Source organism: Euleptes europaea, chromosome 2 (genome assembly GCF_029931775.1).
Source record: "Euleptes europaea isolate rEulEur1 chromosome 2, rEulEur1.hap1, whole genome shotgun sequence".
NCBI classification, from domain to species: domain Eukaryota; kingdom Metazoa; phylum Chordata; class Lepidosauria; order Squamata; family Sphaerodactylidae; genus Euleptes; species Euleptes europaea.
Genome location: NC_079313.1, coordinates 62,816,558 through 62,832,980, shown reverse-complemented (window position 1 = coordinate 62,832,980; position 16,423 = coordinate 62,816,558). Strand labels below are relative to the sequence as shown.

The 16,423-nt window shown below is 41.5% G+C and overlaps 1 protein-coding gene across 1 annotated transcript in view; it reads right to left on the bottom strand.

Moving 5' to 3' along the window:
- Window positions 1-10,524: 10,524 nt before the first annotated feature.
- The window catches only part of DNAI4 (dynein axonemal intermediate chain 4), a 42,916-nt gene continuing 37,017 nt past the window's right edge, over window positions 10,525-16,423 (bottom strand). The window contains exons 16-17 of the mRNA XM_056844759.1: window positions 15,631-15,784; window positions 10,525-10,572 (exon numbers count right to left, since the gene is read on the bottom strand). Coding sequence (XP_056700737.1) covers window positions 10,525-10,572; window positions 15,631-15,784 — 202 coding nt within the window. The remainder of the gene's footprint in view (window positions 10,573-15,630; window positions 15,785-16,423) is intronic.

Sequence of the window (16,423 nt, the reverse complement as noted above, 5' to 3'; positions counted from 1 at the left end):
ATCAGAGGAGCTGTTCTGATTTGGATTGAGCACAAGAGGAGGCATTATTCCTTCCCTCCTGTGCCATTTCCCAATCTTAAATGGCCCATAGAACTAGCTGCTTGTTTGCTCAACTGGGGATATACAAGCAGTAGTGTGTTTGTTCCAGTGGAGCAAATAGAGGTTCGAGACATTATTTCACGTCCGTAAAGCAAGCTTATCCTCCACCAGTCTCAGATCAGGCCCCCGGGTATGTACCTATTTAAAGGATAATAAATGCTGGGAGCTCCATTCACCAAAGTAGTATCATGCTTGGTTTGGCCCTAAATAGTAATCTCCTAGATGGATGCCTGGCTGCATTTGGTCCACTGAGCCCACTGAATACCTGTTCCTTTCATGTGACTCTGGGAGCAAGGTCCATGAATGTTGAAGCAGAAGCAGTAACCCTGGGCTGGTTTTGTTTATGTCAAACTGGCCTTAGTTCTGGTGAATCTCAGGGGAAACACAACTTATACAATTCCTGATGATTTCTTTTGTAAAGTTGCATGATGCTATGCTCTGGCAAGAAATAATGGAAGCAACATACAGAACTGGACATTTATTTAAAAAAGAAAAAGAAACCCAAAGAGCATGTTACCTGTTAGAAACTCAGAAGTTAAATTTTCGCCCGTTTGAACAGTACTTCAAATTAAGTGGTACATAGCCAGTGCAAAACTGAACAGTAAACTACAAAATGTGATAAGGAAGTTATCAGAGCTACCTGATTCTAAACACAACACGTTTTATTTCCTAATGTATGACAGCAATAGATTAGATTTCATACCGGTATCTGATACACTTTTAGCACAGCGAACGTATACTGCTTTCAAGGCAGCCACTATCGCAGCAGGAGAGTGTGAGCCGTGTGAGTTCCTCACTCCTCTTCTGTATAGACTTTTGCTGCTGGCTCCACACATTTCCTTTGTACTGAGACATGGCCGGGATGAATTCTTCTCTTTGGGATTCTGGCTCCTGGATGTCATTTTCTCTGCCTGGGGCGCTTACATCAAGTGAAACATGATGTGGGTGGCTTTCCTGACCTGTTGAATGGAAATAACACCAACTGAGAGGACGTGCAAACTATAAAAACTTTGGATAAACCAGATTTATATCTTTAAATTTTCATTTGATAATTAGCCTCTGCTTTAATTACTACATACACTGACAGCCTAACACTACATGCATTTCCTTGAAAATGTTGCATGGGTTTCAGCTCAACTTGCTTTAAAAGAAATATGTTTCAGGACTAAAGCCTATTTTTTCCAATAAGAATATCCAACTATGATGAAGTAAATACTCCCTATAAAGCTAAGTGTGTGTTTAAGAAGCAAAATTGATCCAATCCCACCCAGATCATAGTCACTAATCAAGATGGGAATTGTAGGTCCAAAATCACGCTGATTACTTCCTCAAAAGGAACCCCAGTAGACTTGAGGGTTGTCACTTCAATAGCAGGATATGTTTTCAAAGAGGTTTTTTAAAAATTCCAGATTCAAGTTGCAGGAATATATCTGAATGCTAAGATCTACTACTGCATTTATTTATTTGGCACACTATGATCCAACAGCTAGATTTGAGTCCTGTAGCACCTTAGAGACCAAGAAGGTTTTCTGGGAGCTTTGACTCTTGAAAGCTTATACCCTGAAAATCTTGTTGGTCCCTAAGGTGCTACTGGACTCAAATCTAGCTGTTCTACCGCAGACCAACACGACTACCCTCTGAAACTATGATCCTACAGTTCCTAGAACTATGGAATAGCTTGTACCAAACCAAAATTAAATAGAATTGTAACATATATGACACAGCCATTATTTAACTGAATGAGTTTTTAGCCTGCAAAAAGAGTAGAGCATTTGGACATGGTATAATTCAAACTCTTACCAAAGTGGCCTTCTGCATAGTCAGTAAGATGCCTTCTCCAGCGAGATCCTCCACAAATAAAAACAACTGCTCTGACAAAATCTCTTCCACAAAGCTTAACAAATCTCTCTTCACTTTTTACTTCAGAGATAGCCATGAAGAGAGAAAGTAAAAGCAAGCCTAGCAATATTCCCTTCATTGTTCAGAAATGGTGCCTGAAGGGGAAGAAACAGGAAAGAAAAAAGGCTACTGGAGCCAGAACCTAAGAACTCTGATCTATTTATACAGAATGCTCATCTCTTCTGTTAGTCACTTAACAGATATGACAATACTCTAATGGTTGGCAAATATTTTCTCATACATTTTAAGTGCTTTAGGATTTGTGCTTGGATTGTTCTCAGACAGTAATTAAGGTTATAGTAGGCTATCTGTGTTGGTCAACAATAACAATATGCACAGTAGCCCGGCATATTTATAGAACTCCACACCTTAAGTCAATACTGCAAATTTGCACCTGATACCAAAAAAAGGTTTTATTGCATTTTTCATTCATTACAGTTGTCCATGGATTGTGCATCACTAGGAGGAAACCCTCAACCAGTATATTTGAAGTAAATCCTGCCTACTCTGATTTTAATGAGAACTTTGATCCAAAGTGAGACTTGTTTTGACCAAATCTATGCCTCTACAAAGGCCATGATAATTATTTTCATTAAATTTATCACTGCACTCTTTAACAATTGTTAGGGAAGTTGGTCACTGTCCATTCTTAATTATTGAAAAACAGGTAAGAGATTCCTGATTTTGTTTTGTTAGTTTTGCATACAGTTGCAATTAGAGATGGCCTCTGCTAACAGTAATTTGAGAAAACCATTTTCAGTACTGAAGAGGCATCAGAAATCTGATTCTGAACCAGGCCATAAAGTGTGGATCAATAGATCCACAGAGCTAAAGCTAGAGGCAGATAGGGGAGATTTCTCTACAAACCTGAGGGAAGTCCCAAGTCTGCAGAAAAATCTGACATCTTAAGAAAAAGGAGATTTAAACTCCTACAACTAATAGAAACAACAGCTATGGCTTTACAAAAAGAATGCCCATTGACCATTTTGGAGGTTGCTAGGCAATCACACTATTGCAGAGCCTTCCAAGACTTGGGTTCAGTAACTTGGAGGTCAAAAGAGCCCTGGAAAATGTCCCATCCCCCTTCCCCTATCATGTCCCCTAAAGGAAGAAGAAGACAACTGGGGACAAGCCTAGTAGTCACCCTGGGAGACTCATCACCCACTCAGCTGGACCTGGCAGCAATGGCCACTATGCAGCTGGGCAGTGTTTGCTGTGCAACTGGGCCCAGCCTGGCTTTGCCTGGTGATGGATGCCACCACACACTACTGGGCCCCCTGGCCCCGCCCAGCAGCAGCCACCACCACATGAGTGGGCCCTGCCCTGCCTGGAAGTTGCTGCAGCACAATTGGGCCCTGTTTTGCCCAGTGGAGCAGCCACTGCAGCACACCTTTAACATGACCTTTTTTATTTGCTTCGTCCCCACCTCAAACCATCCACTCAAGGAAGCATGAGGAATCACAGCCACGGGTTAGCTATGCAAACGACTATTGCTAATGGCTATGCAAACGAAGGAACGAAGGAGCAGGCGACTGGGGGTGGAATTTGTTTGACTCTCTCCTCTTGCATCGGGACTGTGAATAGGCATTTTAAAGGTCGGATTTAAAAAAGGAGCTTTTGAGTGAGCATCAAAATCAACCCTATATAAATGGCCAGTGTTTGAGGGGGTTAAAACCCTCCAAGATGGTAGAAGCAGTGGCTGTAGCTTTAAGAAACAAATGCCATGCCACCACTGCCAGCAGACACTTCTCTGCTGCCACTCAGCTGGCCAGCAGGAGAAAAAAAGCAGGAAGTGGGGGAAACATCAGCACTAGTTAACTCTATGTAGGGTTGCCAACCTCCAGGTACTAGCTGGAGATCTCCTGCTATTACAGCTGATCTCCAGCCAATAGAGATCAGTTCACCTGGAGAAAATGGCCGCTTTGGCAATTGGACTCTATGGCATTGAAGTCCCCTCCCCAAGCCCCGCCCTCCTCAGTCTCCACCCCAAAAACCTCCCACCAGTGGCGAAGAGGGACCTGGCAACCCTAACTCTATGGTTAAACCTTAAAGTTTTGCCCAAATGCCAAAGAGATGCGCTGACATCACTTCTGGGTACACAACATGGAGTAAGTCAGTACATCCCTGGAGATGTCATTATGTCTCAGGCAAGGGCCCCTGTCACCAGTAAATCCTTCTGCTGATTTCCTCGCCTGGCAATAGGGTTGCCAACTCCAGGTTGGGAAATACCTGGAGATTTGGGGGTGGAGCCTAATGAGGGCGGGGATTGGAGAGGGGAGAGACTTTGATGCCATAGAGTCCAATTGCCAAAGCGGCCATTTTCTCCAGAGGAACTGATCTCTGTCACCTGGAGATCAGTTGTAATAGCGGGAGATCTCCAACCACCACCTAGAGGCCGGCAACCCTACCTGTCAACCATACCTCAGAGTCTATTGCTAGGCAACCCCAACAGTATCACCAGCATTCAAGCCTTGGTTTCTGTCAGTAAAAGGCAGGGGAGAGGGTGCAGGGCCCTTTCTAGGGCTACTTTGGCCTTTGAGGGACTAGGGTTGCCTTTCCCATGATGGGGATTGGGGATTCCCACTGCCGCTCTGAGCATCAATAAGAGAAAAATGTAAAAAGGCCTTCCAGACCAATGACATGAGCAATTCTGGTAAAAAATGGAAGTGATGTCATGCCTCCATAGGAATCACTGGCAATTCCTAGAGAGATGTGATGTCACATCCAGGTTTTTCCTGGCAACTGGGCCTGGCAACCTTAGGAAGGACTTACCAGAGCCAGACTCACCACCAACCAATGGGTGACTTGCTACCACCTGACTTGCATAACTCAACCAGGCCTGACTATTTGCTCCTGTTCCACAATAGCCATCCCACAGAAGCCAGTGTGGTGTAGTGATTACAGTTTCAGATGAGGATCTTGGAGACCCAGGTTCAAATCCCCACTCTGATATGGAAACCTGTGTGGTGGCTTAGGGCCAGTCACACAGTGCCACTCTTAACATACCTTCGAGAGTTATTGTGAGGATAAAATGGAGGACAGGAGAATGATGTAAGCTGCTTTGGGTCCCCTTTGGGGAGAAAGGTGGGGTATAAATGAAGTAAATAAATAATAGATATAGCTGAAGACAGGGGTCGGATAAAAAGTAGCTTGGCTGGTGGGTGAGAAGGAGAAAAAGAAACAGGAACAGAGGTTACTGTGGCTTTCAGGAAAAAGGAAATATCTGAGGAGAGGAAAATGAGATGCCCCCTGCAAATCCTTGTGGGTCCTCCACTTGTACTGTATGTTATAATGTCCGGAAGCATAGGAAAGATCACTTATGTTCTCTAGCAGAGCAAATAACTATTTGTACTCATCAAATGAAAGGGCAGATCATTTTGTCACATTTTTGGATAATGATTAACTCATTGTTCCCTCTAATGGGTGCTGTCTTCAGAAATATACAGGAAATAGTTTTGTCGTGTTTGTAATTTCTTCATAAAAATTGTTAGAGTTCATTGAGAACTCACTGCTACCATTCAGAGGGATTGGATCGTTCCTCTTGGTCTATTGAGAATAAAGCTTGATCGCACACACGCACAAAAGACACAAGACATTTGTCTTTGTAGTAAACAATGTTTACTCTAAGACTCAGGGTAGGGGGTAAAATTCACTGGGAGCAAAACAATAAATCCTGTCTACATCCTAGGTTTCCTATCCTTGCCAGAAGGATCTGGCAGGCGCTAAGCTTTCTCATGAGTAGGCATTCTTGACGGCAAGAAGGCCTCTCATCCTAGCAGGCTGGCGTTCAGAGAAGAAGTGGGGAAACTACTTTCGCTTCTAACAAAGGATATCGAAAGCAGTTCAACATGCTAATTTGTTGTATACGTGACCACCAGGCACAACTGCGATGGCCACCATTTGGTCAGTTACAATATTAACCCTTAACTATCTGATATGTAACAAAGCTCGCTATCTAATACCCAACAAAAATGTCCAAAATGTGCATGGAAAGACCTTTTAATGTGCCGCTTCATGGTCTATAATGATCTGTAATTTTGATGGATGCTTTTAAAGGTCTATAATTGTGAAGTGTTTAATGATTCAGAACTTGCTGCTAAGGTATTGAAGTCAATTTATTATTTCTGCACTATTAAAACCATAATGTCCATACTTGACAACTGTGCATCACTGTATAGGGCTTAGATCTATGCCGTGTTTGAGATGGTGGTGGTGGAACAGCTTTAGAGCCAATAAGGAAAGCTGGCTTGATCCATTAGTTTTGCTCAAAATTTAATGATTTGGACCCATCGTCAGGTTGGGATTTAAGGTGGAATGTTGACCATGTGGAGATCACCCACCTCTCTCTGTGTATGTCGCAAATAGATAAATAGGTCTACCAAGAGGTGGGTCTGTCCATTCTAGTAAGCAGTCTTTGTTCTTTTCTTCATGCCGAGCATCCGGCTAAAATGACACCAGCCGATCGCCTGCCTGCTACCCCTCCAGTGGCATCTAAAGGGGAGGCGCTAACCAGATTTCCATCCCAAGAGTGAGGTGCGAAAGATGCCATAGCTCCAGACGTGAGCCCACTGAGGTGTCTTGGGGGCTGCTTCCCCCTACCCACCTTAAAGTAAAAAGTAAAGGTCCCGATGTTTACTAGGCAGACTTTGTTTACTCGGCAGACTTGTTTACTAGGATGTTTACTAGGCAGACTTTGATTTGCCAGTGCCTTCCCTAGTCGTCTTCCCTTTACCCCCATCAAGCTGGGTACTCACTTTACCGACCTCGGAAGGATGAAAGGCTGAGTCAACCTTGAGCCAGCCAGCTACCTGAAACCAACTTCCGTCTGGATCAAACTCAGGTCGTGAGCAGAGCTTGGACTGCAGTACTGCGGCTTACCACTCTGCACCACATGGCTCCTTCTATCCGCCTTAACAAGGGAAATTTCCTGGTTGCTTGTGGCTGGCTTTTCTTCCTGGGCTACTCCATTCTCCCCTCCCATCAGCCTCTATATTGAGTTGGGTGGTGAGGGAATGAGTCCTGCTCCACTACCACTGGCTGTGCCTATTTCCATTTGGCCGTCAGAGCCATTGCCTATAGCCTCTAAGGAGCTGCTGCCTTACAGGTCTGTCTAATCAACAAAGAGGCAGAACACTGGAATTCAGGACAAGAGGTGGGATGGTTTCTAGAGTTTGGTTGCAGATTATGGGGTTCAAGCTAGACAGTCGTGGCTTTTTCAATAACTTCTGAAGGTTCCCTCACATCTACAGAAGTCTTCCCTAACCCAGAACATGAAAAAGTATAACTTCTACAATCTTGATAGTCTTTAACAACTGTTCTCCGCCCCCATTCCACTGGCTTCAGAATTGCAGTGTTTTAACTTAACTTTAAGGCCCACCTATTTTTCTCATCGTAGATGAATAATTTCTGTTAACATAACCTGTCTTGTGTGCTGTCATGCCTCTTTGAATTAAGGCTGGAATCTGTGGGTATTAAGTATAGGTTTGCATAATGTGGTCTCTCCATGCGATCTAGAGACACAGGGGCCCTTGGCTATAGTATTACGATTTTACCAGATAGTGAAGGGCTACATAAAAAAAAATGGTATACCAGTCATTTTTTTATGGCTCACATTGTATGTAAACCTCCACATAAGGCCTGTTCTACTTTGCTGTCATTACTCAAAATTTTCTTGACTAAAGGATTAAGAAGAGGGTGAATTCCCTAACATGGAGGAAAAAACACTTGGCCTTGTTGCTGCTTTACTCCCTTGTTGCTGCTTTACTCCCTTGTTGCTGCTTTACTCCCATCTTGTTGCTGCTTTACTCCCATCTTGTTGCTGCTTTACTCCCATCTTGTTGCTGCTTTACTCCCATCTTAATGGACCTATGTTGTTATGTCAGGATCAGGGTCAGCACCTCACTTTGAATATACTGTGGTGTGTACAATGATGGGGACTTCCAGTTCAGTTTGGTTAGTTACATTAATCCTCATGAAACACTCTTCTTAAAAAAGGACAGCAGTTTAAAGAGCAGTACATACCAAACGGATTACATAAATTAGTCCTCCGTACAAGGGATTGCAATGTCTTTCAGCAGCCAAACTTATTTCTTAACTTCTCTGCTGTTTTAGTAAATCAAGCTGTTCTATAGGTTACAAAAGCATCTAGCAGGACCTGTGTGGCAGTAATATCCATGTGGGATGGTGGGCTGCAGTGATGAGTGAGAATGGGCCAAAATCACTTTTTCCACCCATTTCTGTGGCTCTTTCTCCATGACAATCCTGCAGCAATAGAAATCAACTTTCTTGGGGTCGAAAGGGATGATGGGTGGTGGGGGAGAGCAGGAAAGATCTGTGATCCAATCCTGAGAATCCACAGAGAAATTGTATTCTGACACAAACCTCTTATACCACTTCAGCCTGATAAACTGTGGCTGATTATTCCATAAAATACATTTGGCATACCACTTTTCAGAAAGATGCTGCAATTTCTGCAAAACCACAATCTCAGTTACCCTGCCTTTCAGTGAGGGTAAGGCAAGCCTATCGTCATCCCTTGTTGCAGCAAGGAAGACAAATAGAGGAAAGCTCAAAGAATGACATATGTCAAGTTTCCAAAGCAGCTGACTCCAACAGGTAACTCATGAGCTAATAGTAGCTTGTGTGAAAAGATCTGCTCTATCCTTAAAATTTAAAAAAGCTTTTATTTCATAGGATATTTCTCTGTGTTGCCTAGCTAAGAAGCCATTTTCTATTTCTAGAACAGAACAAACTTGGTCTGGTTACACAAGGGGGGGCATGAAAAGCAGCCCCTGCTGTAGAAGCAGCAGTAAATGGGATAGAGATAGGCAGAGTCCATGTATCCACCTCCCATCCTCATGTGTCACTCACTGCTGGTACCACCCCTTCCCCACCCCCTTTCTCCTCATCACATTGACACAGAAGTGCTGACCTGACAAGAATCTTGATGCTCATCCACAGCCCAGAAATCCTCCTCTCACTACAGATGTTGTGACTGACACAATCCTGCCCTGGGTCTATGTGTTCTCACATGCACGTTGCATGTTTGCCCAAATGCAAAAGCAAGTTCCCTCTTTGCACCACCACCCCAAGATATAAAATCCAGCCTCTCAAGTAACCTGTGCCTTGGGATACCATGTTAAGGCTGCCTCTAAGCAAGTACAAAGGGCAGAGCTTCTAATTACTTTAGCTCCCCCCATGGGTGCATGTTCTTAGCATGTAAGAGCAGTCTTCAGCATGTGGGTGGGATTTCAGACACAGTGCATTCCTAAGGAGAGTTACTCCAGTCTAAGCCCATTCATTTTAATGGGCTAAGACTGGAGTAACTCTCCTTAGGAATGCTGTGACAGTCTGCTTTCTTAAGCAGGAAAGAAGCTATATTACTAAAGATTAAACTAGAGCACATACATGTAAATAGCTATCATAGGCTGTTACCGCACTAGGTATTCCCAGCGATGTATCAAGAGTTTGGAAACGTTATAAAAAAACATCGCTTTAAAAGGGTTTTTGGATGCCACGGCTAAAAAATGGTTGGAAGACGTCTTCACAGCTAAAGGGGCCAAACAAAGTGTGAACAGTATTTTTTATAACAGTTTCAAACTCTTAATACATCGGTGGGAATACATAGAAAGTGTGAACAGTATTTTTTATAACATTTTCAAACTCTTAATACAGCACTGGGAATACCTAGTGCGGTAACAGCCATAGTTAGGAAAATACAGATCTAAGGAGATAAAACAACAAACTAACTACATTGCATTTCAGGACAGCTACCTTAAATGGAGCAAACACATCCCCGTCCCCTCTGCTATGTTGTTATAGAGGAAGATGAGGGTGGCCCGGTCACCGCATTGGGGCAAAGTGTTAGAATCCAGAACAACGGAAGATTTCACCTTTTTAAACTACTGCCTGCTTACGTGAAAGCCTCCCCCCCTCCCAATACAGAGTTTGGAATCCTGCCCCTCATGGGAGATGCTCAGCTCTCTGCCAGTGAGGCTCTCTAGCATATAGCCCTTGCCTCTCTCTACCTGATCGAGTTTTATGATGCCCATCCATCAGATCCCTTTGGCTAGTAGGCCCAAATGGCCTAGTTTTCCCACTGAACCTAAGTTCCTGTTTTACTGACTCTCCCTCCTGTGAAAATAACCAGTTATTCAGGGACCCTGATCATAACAGTTACCTTTTCCCAAACATCATTATGTTAGCTTTGTTCAAACCAATGGTAAGCTGAGCTTGTTTACAGAAACTGCTGCATTTCTTAAATAGGTGTCTTAATCCTATTTTACCTATGCCTGTCATACTGAGACTGCATCATCAACAGCCAATCAAATGGATAACTTGTGGAGATGGAGAGGAACTAGGACTTTCAGAAGGAGAAGCCATGGAGTTTCAAAGAAGATTTCCAAGTCATTTTTTTCACATATACATTTAATTGTGTAATAATTACATATTTCAGTGGTGCATAAGTAAATGTTGGCTACTGAGCATAATTTCCTTTGTTTCACTGAATATTAGTATAAATAAAAACTACTGACTGACCAGATGAGAGCCAATGATATCATGCAAAGCATCCACCTGAAAAAGACAAAAACATACTTACATAGGTGTTAAAAACACAACATTGTCAAAAAATGCAAAAAGGTTTTAGCATATTCTTAAAGGCTGTATAAGTCCTGGGGAAAGGAAGTGTTATGCATCTAATATTATAAATAAGCACATCCAGTATTTACATTATCTGGTATCCCGTCCTTCCTGTATCTCATTTTTGTCCAGTACTGCCTTCAAGTTATCAACAATAAGCTGTTCATGAATGAAGAATTTGAAATCAGATATGAACAGCCAGTCCTGAAAAACTGGCTCTCCTTGCACATGAACGCTTAGGATGGGACTCACAACAGCTGTGCCATCGCAGTACTGTACCTTCAAACATTATTTCACTGGCATTATGGTGACATGACACTGGCATTACAGCCCAATACAGCAGAAGTGATATTTTAAGACTGGCATGTAGGTGAGTTGTCAGACTGTAGCCCATTTTAAAAGCGATGCTTAAAAATATCTGTAAATTGAATTTTTTAAATGATGAACTCAGTAGAAAGTGCATATGATTTAGAAGGAGTTGGTTTTTATACCCTGCTTTTCTCTACCTTAAGGAGCCCCAAAGCAGCTTACAATCATCTTGCCTTCCTCTCCCCACAACAGGCACCATGTAAGGTAGGTAGGGTTGCCAGCTCCAGGCTGGGAAATACCTGGAGATTTTGGGGGTGGAGCCTGAGGAGAGTGGGATTTGGAGAGCGGAGGATCTTCAATTCTATAGAGTCAAATTGCCAAAGTGGCCATTTTCTCCAGGGGAACTGATCTCTGTCACCTGGAGAGCAGTTGTAATAGCAGATCTCCAGCCGCCACCTAGAGGTTGGCAACCCTAGAGGTAGGCAAGGTTGATGTCTGGAATCTCTGAACATTTTGTAGCACTTCCCAATTTTTTATGATTGGAGCCAGCCCCCATGGCAGCCATTTTGTTTTGGTGCCCAGTTAGGGTTGCCAACCTCCAGGTGGTAGTATTCAAAAATAATAGTTTCAACTGTATAAGAAAGTAGTAATCACAAAGCACAGTTGTAGGCTCTAGTTATACTTTGAAAAGTCTATATTGTGATATATTATACTTCATATATTCACAGTCATATAGTTACCATTGTACCGTATTATTAATTCATAATATAGTAGTTGCAATTTTTGAAATGCAACAGAGTACAAATAATTTTTTAAGATTTATACAGCAACAAGTAAAAAATTAAATAAAAGTATTTTTCAACAGCAAAGTCCTTGAGTTGTTGTCTTCTCTAATGTAGAGATAATTTCTCTTTGAATGTCCTTGTAGATTAAAGGGTAGAACAGGATGCTGGTTACTTTTGCCTGTTTCCAATCTTCTTCAGCCACCCCAAAGGACATAAGTTCCAATAATTCAAGTGCCTGGGTATATTCCCAGATTATACTTTACTGTTGATATAAATGTAACTAGTAATATATATCTTTATATTTTAAAAACTAAAAATGTATATATAAGGATTTATACTTACATAGTATGATACAAATTCAAACACAGCAACTTGTGAGGTAAGGACCTGACAAGAATCTTTCTTGTTCTTTAGTCAAACTATTTTCAAATAGACACATACTTAAATACATAGAATTGCAGAAGAAGTTATTCCAGGTACAAGGAATTATCTTACAGAAAGGCAGAAAAGTCATTACACAAATTTAACCCTTTGGGTGCAATACAATCCAAAAGTTGTACGAATCGGGCTTCCTGCTGACATAATTTTGATCCTATCAAAATCAGTTCTTTGGTATTTTTTTGGTGTAATTTGCCAAACCGCAAAAAATTGTATATCGTTTTCAGAATGCTTATTTTTAATCCAATGCTCGACGATCGGTGCATCCATCACGTGATTTTTTTATTCTGGATTTGTGTTCTCCGATTCTTAATTTAAGTGGGCGTGTCGTTTTCCCCACGTAAATTAATTGACATGGGCAAGTAATTAAATAAATGACACTTGATGAATTACAATTGGTAAATTGTCGTAATTCATTACTGAAACCAGTATCTTTTCGTGTGAAGCTTTTTACAGGGAGGGAATGTTGGCAGAATGCACATGCTCCACATCTGTGATGGCTGACCGCTCCTGTTGTGGGTGGGGTTGACTGAAAGTCGGCATGTACGAGAGAGTCCCGTGCGTTTAAAACCTATAAGTGGTGGCTCTGAACATCCAGCTATGTTTTGTACCAAGTGCCAGTGCTTAAATATTATTCGTTTAATTTTACTGGCTAATGGAGTAAAGCTTAAAGAGGCTGTCAACCTATGTTCAAGAGAGGACCTATCCACTGTATGAGCCCGTTTGTAGGCTTGCTGAATTACGTGTTGTGGAAAGCCTCTTTTGATAAGCGTCTGACTAAGATCCAATGCGGCTTTTTCAAAATCCCCAGGATTTGTAGCATTCCTTTTTAATCTTAAAAATTGTTCAAAAGGTAAGTTGTTTTTCAGAAACAAGGGGTGATGAGACTTATAATGTAAAAGTGCCCCCTTATCAGTTGATTTTTTGTATGGAGCAACCCATAGTCTGCCCAAATTGTCAACATTAACAATGGTATCCAAAAAAGGACAACTAGTAAAGCTATATTTACAGTCAAATTGTATATGATTACAAAAGGTGTTCAAATCCTCTAAGAACAATTTACAATTTTCTTCAGTATCAAACAACATAATCAAATCATCAACAAAACGCCGAAAAAACATTACATGTCGTTTGTAAATTTCATTCTCATATATGTATTTGTTTTCAAATAATATCATAAAAATATTTGCCACAGACGGCGCAACTGCTGACCCATCGCAACTCCCTTGCTTTGTTGGTAGAATTCATCATCAAACCTAAAAAAATTATTCTCTAGCAGTAGGTCTAACAAATCCATTAAGAAATGGTTGGGGGGTGTTGCTCGGACCTGCTCGCGAGTAGTCTTTCTATTTCTGTGCGGGTCTCCTCTAGAGGTACATTTGTGTACAGGGCTCGTACATCCATGGTTGCTATAACTACGCCAGGCATTAGTGGTAAATTTTCTATTTCTTTTATGAATTGTGTAGTCTTCTGCAATTCTTCTGCAATTCTTCTGCAATTCTATGTATTTAAGTATGTGTCTATTTGAAAATAGTTTGACTAAAGAACAAGAAAGATTCTTGTCAGGTCCTTACCTCACAAGTTGCTGTGTTTGAATTTGTATCATACTATGTAAGTATAAATCCTTATATATCTTTATATTTTAAAAACTAAAAATGTATATATATTAATAGTTACATTTATATCAACAGTAAAGTATAATCTGGGAATATACCCAGGCACTTGAATTATTGGAACTTATGTCCTTTGGGGTGGCTGAAGAAGATTGGAAACAGGCAAAAGTAACCAGCGTCCTGTTCTACCCTTTAATCTACAAGGACATTCAAAGAGAAATTATCTCTACATTAAAGAAGACAACAACTCAAGGACTTTGCTGTTGAAAAATACTTTTATTTATTACTTGTTGCTGTATAAATCTTAAAAAATTATTTGTACTCTGTTGCATTTCAAAAATTGCAACTACTATATTATGAATTAATATGGTACAATGGTAACTATATGACTGTGAATGTATGAAGTATATTATATCACAATACAGACTTTTCAAACTATAACTAGCCTACAACTGTGCTTTGTGATTACAACCTCCAGGTGGTGGCTGGGATCTCCTGCTATTACAACTGATCTCCAGCTGATAGAAATCAGTTCCCCTGGAGAAAATGGTCACTTTGGCAATTGGACTCTAAGGCATTGAAGTCCCTCTCCTCTCCAAACCCCACCCTCCTCAGGCTCCGCCCCCAAAATCTCCAGGTATTTCCCAACCTGGAGCTGACAACCCTATGCCCAATACATCTTCTCAAAATTTTAACATTGTCTCCAGGTTCTTCAGATTAGAGTCCACCACTCTTAACCACTACACCATGCTGGCTCTTAAGCAACTGTCGTAAGCAAGGGTCTTATCTTTATCTCTCATGCCAATAATATTCACAGGTGACAACTTCCTGGGCAAAAATGTATTTGCAGTTTAACTTGGATGTGACCACAAGCACTGAATGAATGAGCACTTCTATCTTTCTGTTTCACCCTTCTGCAGAACTGCTTGCATTTAAAGATATTCACCTTTAGGAAAAAACCATGTTATCAGCTTGCAGCAAAATGTGTTTCAATAAATACAGTGCCAGCAACTGTAACAATCCGTGGTTCCCCAGTGAAGTCTTTGCCACTGTGGCTGACACCTTCTGCTCTTCAGAACAAAAGTGTAGTTTGCTAGTCAAACATTACAGAAATCCATTTTCATGATCAAACAAAGTGTAGATCTAAACCCGGTGTGACTATCCTTTACATTTTGTTTTTTAAATCACCATTGCTGTGCTAAGGGAATATCACTCATTGTTTGTACATGGAGATGATCATGCAGCTGAGCACGAGGTTTAAACTGTGGCTGTCTATGAATGGCCAGTCCTTGTGTAGGAAGCTTTACTAACATAACTTCAGCTCATCAAGCAGAAAAATGCAGTAAGAGTGGAGAGAATCTAGACCAGGGGTCCTCAATGTGTTTTTAAAAAGTGAGTGGGGCCAAAAAGGGCTTTTGCCTAGCAGAGCTTCTGATTGGCCACTGGAGATCTGATTGGCTGTGCAGATTTGTTTTAAAAATGTTGGTTTGGGAGCAGCTGCCACCATGGCACAACTATCTCCACTCCATGACTGAAAGTAAGTGTCAGAATTCCAAAGGTGCCCACAGGCTCAAAAAGGTTGGGGACCTGCAGTCTAGACTGATCCTATTTCTGGATGGTCCCAGCATGTTGCCATAATATTCACAGTGCACATTTCACCATCTCCAGTGTAAAGCAGCAGTGGTTCAATATGGTGAGCACAAAATATAAATATTAACTTCACTACTTTACATAGGTCCAGAGTCTAAACAGGCAATTGGGTACTGATTAGGAACAAGGAGACTGATTTGCTGGCACCAGAACCTACAGAGCTAAATTAACTTAGCATTTGACATCGTGAAACATACCTTCTTGCTATCTGCAGCTGTCATATTTCTTAGTGCATGCACAGTGACTAATCCATCACTGTCCCCAATCAGAACACAGTCTACACTTTTAGCAAAAAGTACAGAGGTGAATTTCAAATTTCCAATGGCAGAATTCACAATCACGGGATCCAGTCTGCATGCAAAACGATAAGATTTGATTTATTTAAAACATTTGTTAGCCACCTTTCTACTTCGCAGGACTCAAGGTGGTTCACAATGTAAATAAAACAATTATTAAAAAAACACAAAAGACCACAATTTAAAATCTCCAATTAGAGCTACCAATAAATAAAAACTTAGTCAAATGAAGTACTAAATAAAACTGTCTTCAACTTCCTCCTGAAGACTGAAGTGATGGGGTCAGGTGCACCTCCTTTGGAAGGTTGTTCCATAATCATGGGGCTGCCACCAAAAAGGCCCTCTCTTGTATGCCCACCAGACTAGTTTATTTGATTGGTGGGACTGTCAGGAAAGCCTCTCCCTGTGATCTTAATTCCCAGGCAGGAACATATGGGAGAAGATGGTTCCTCAAATACCCCAGTCCCAAGCCAGGCAGGGCTTTAAAGGACAAAACCAACACCTTGAATTGGGCTCAGGAGTGTATCGGTAGCCAGTGTAATTGCTTTAGTATTGGGGTCACATGGTCCTGGAAGCTGGCCCCAACCAGCAGCCTAGCCTCATTATTCTGCACTAGCTGCAGTTTCTGAACACTCTTCAAGGGTAACCCTAAGTAGAGTGCATTGCAGTAGTCCAGTCTAGATGTAACTGAGGC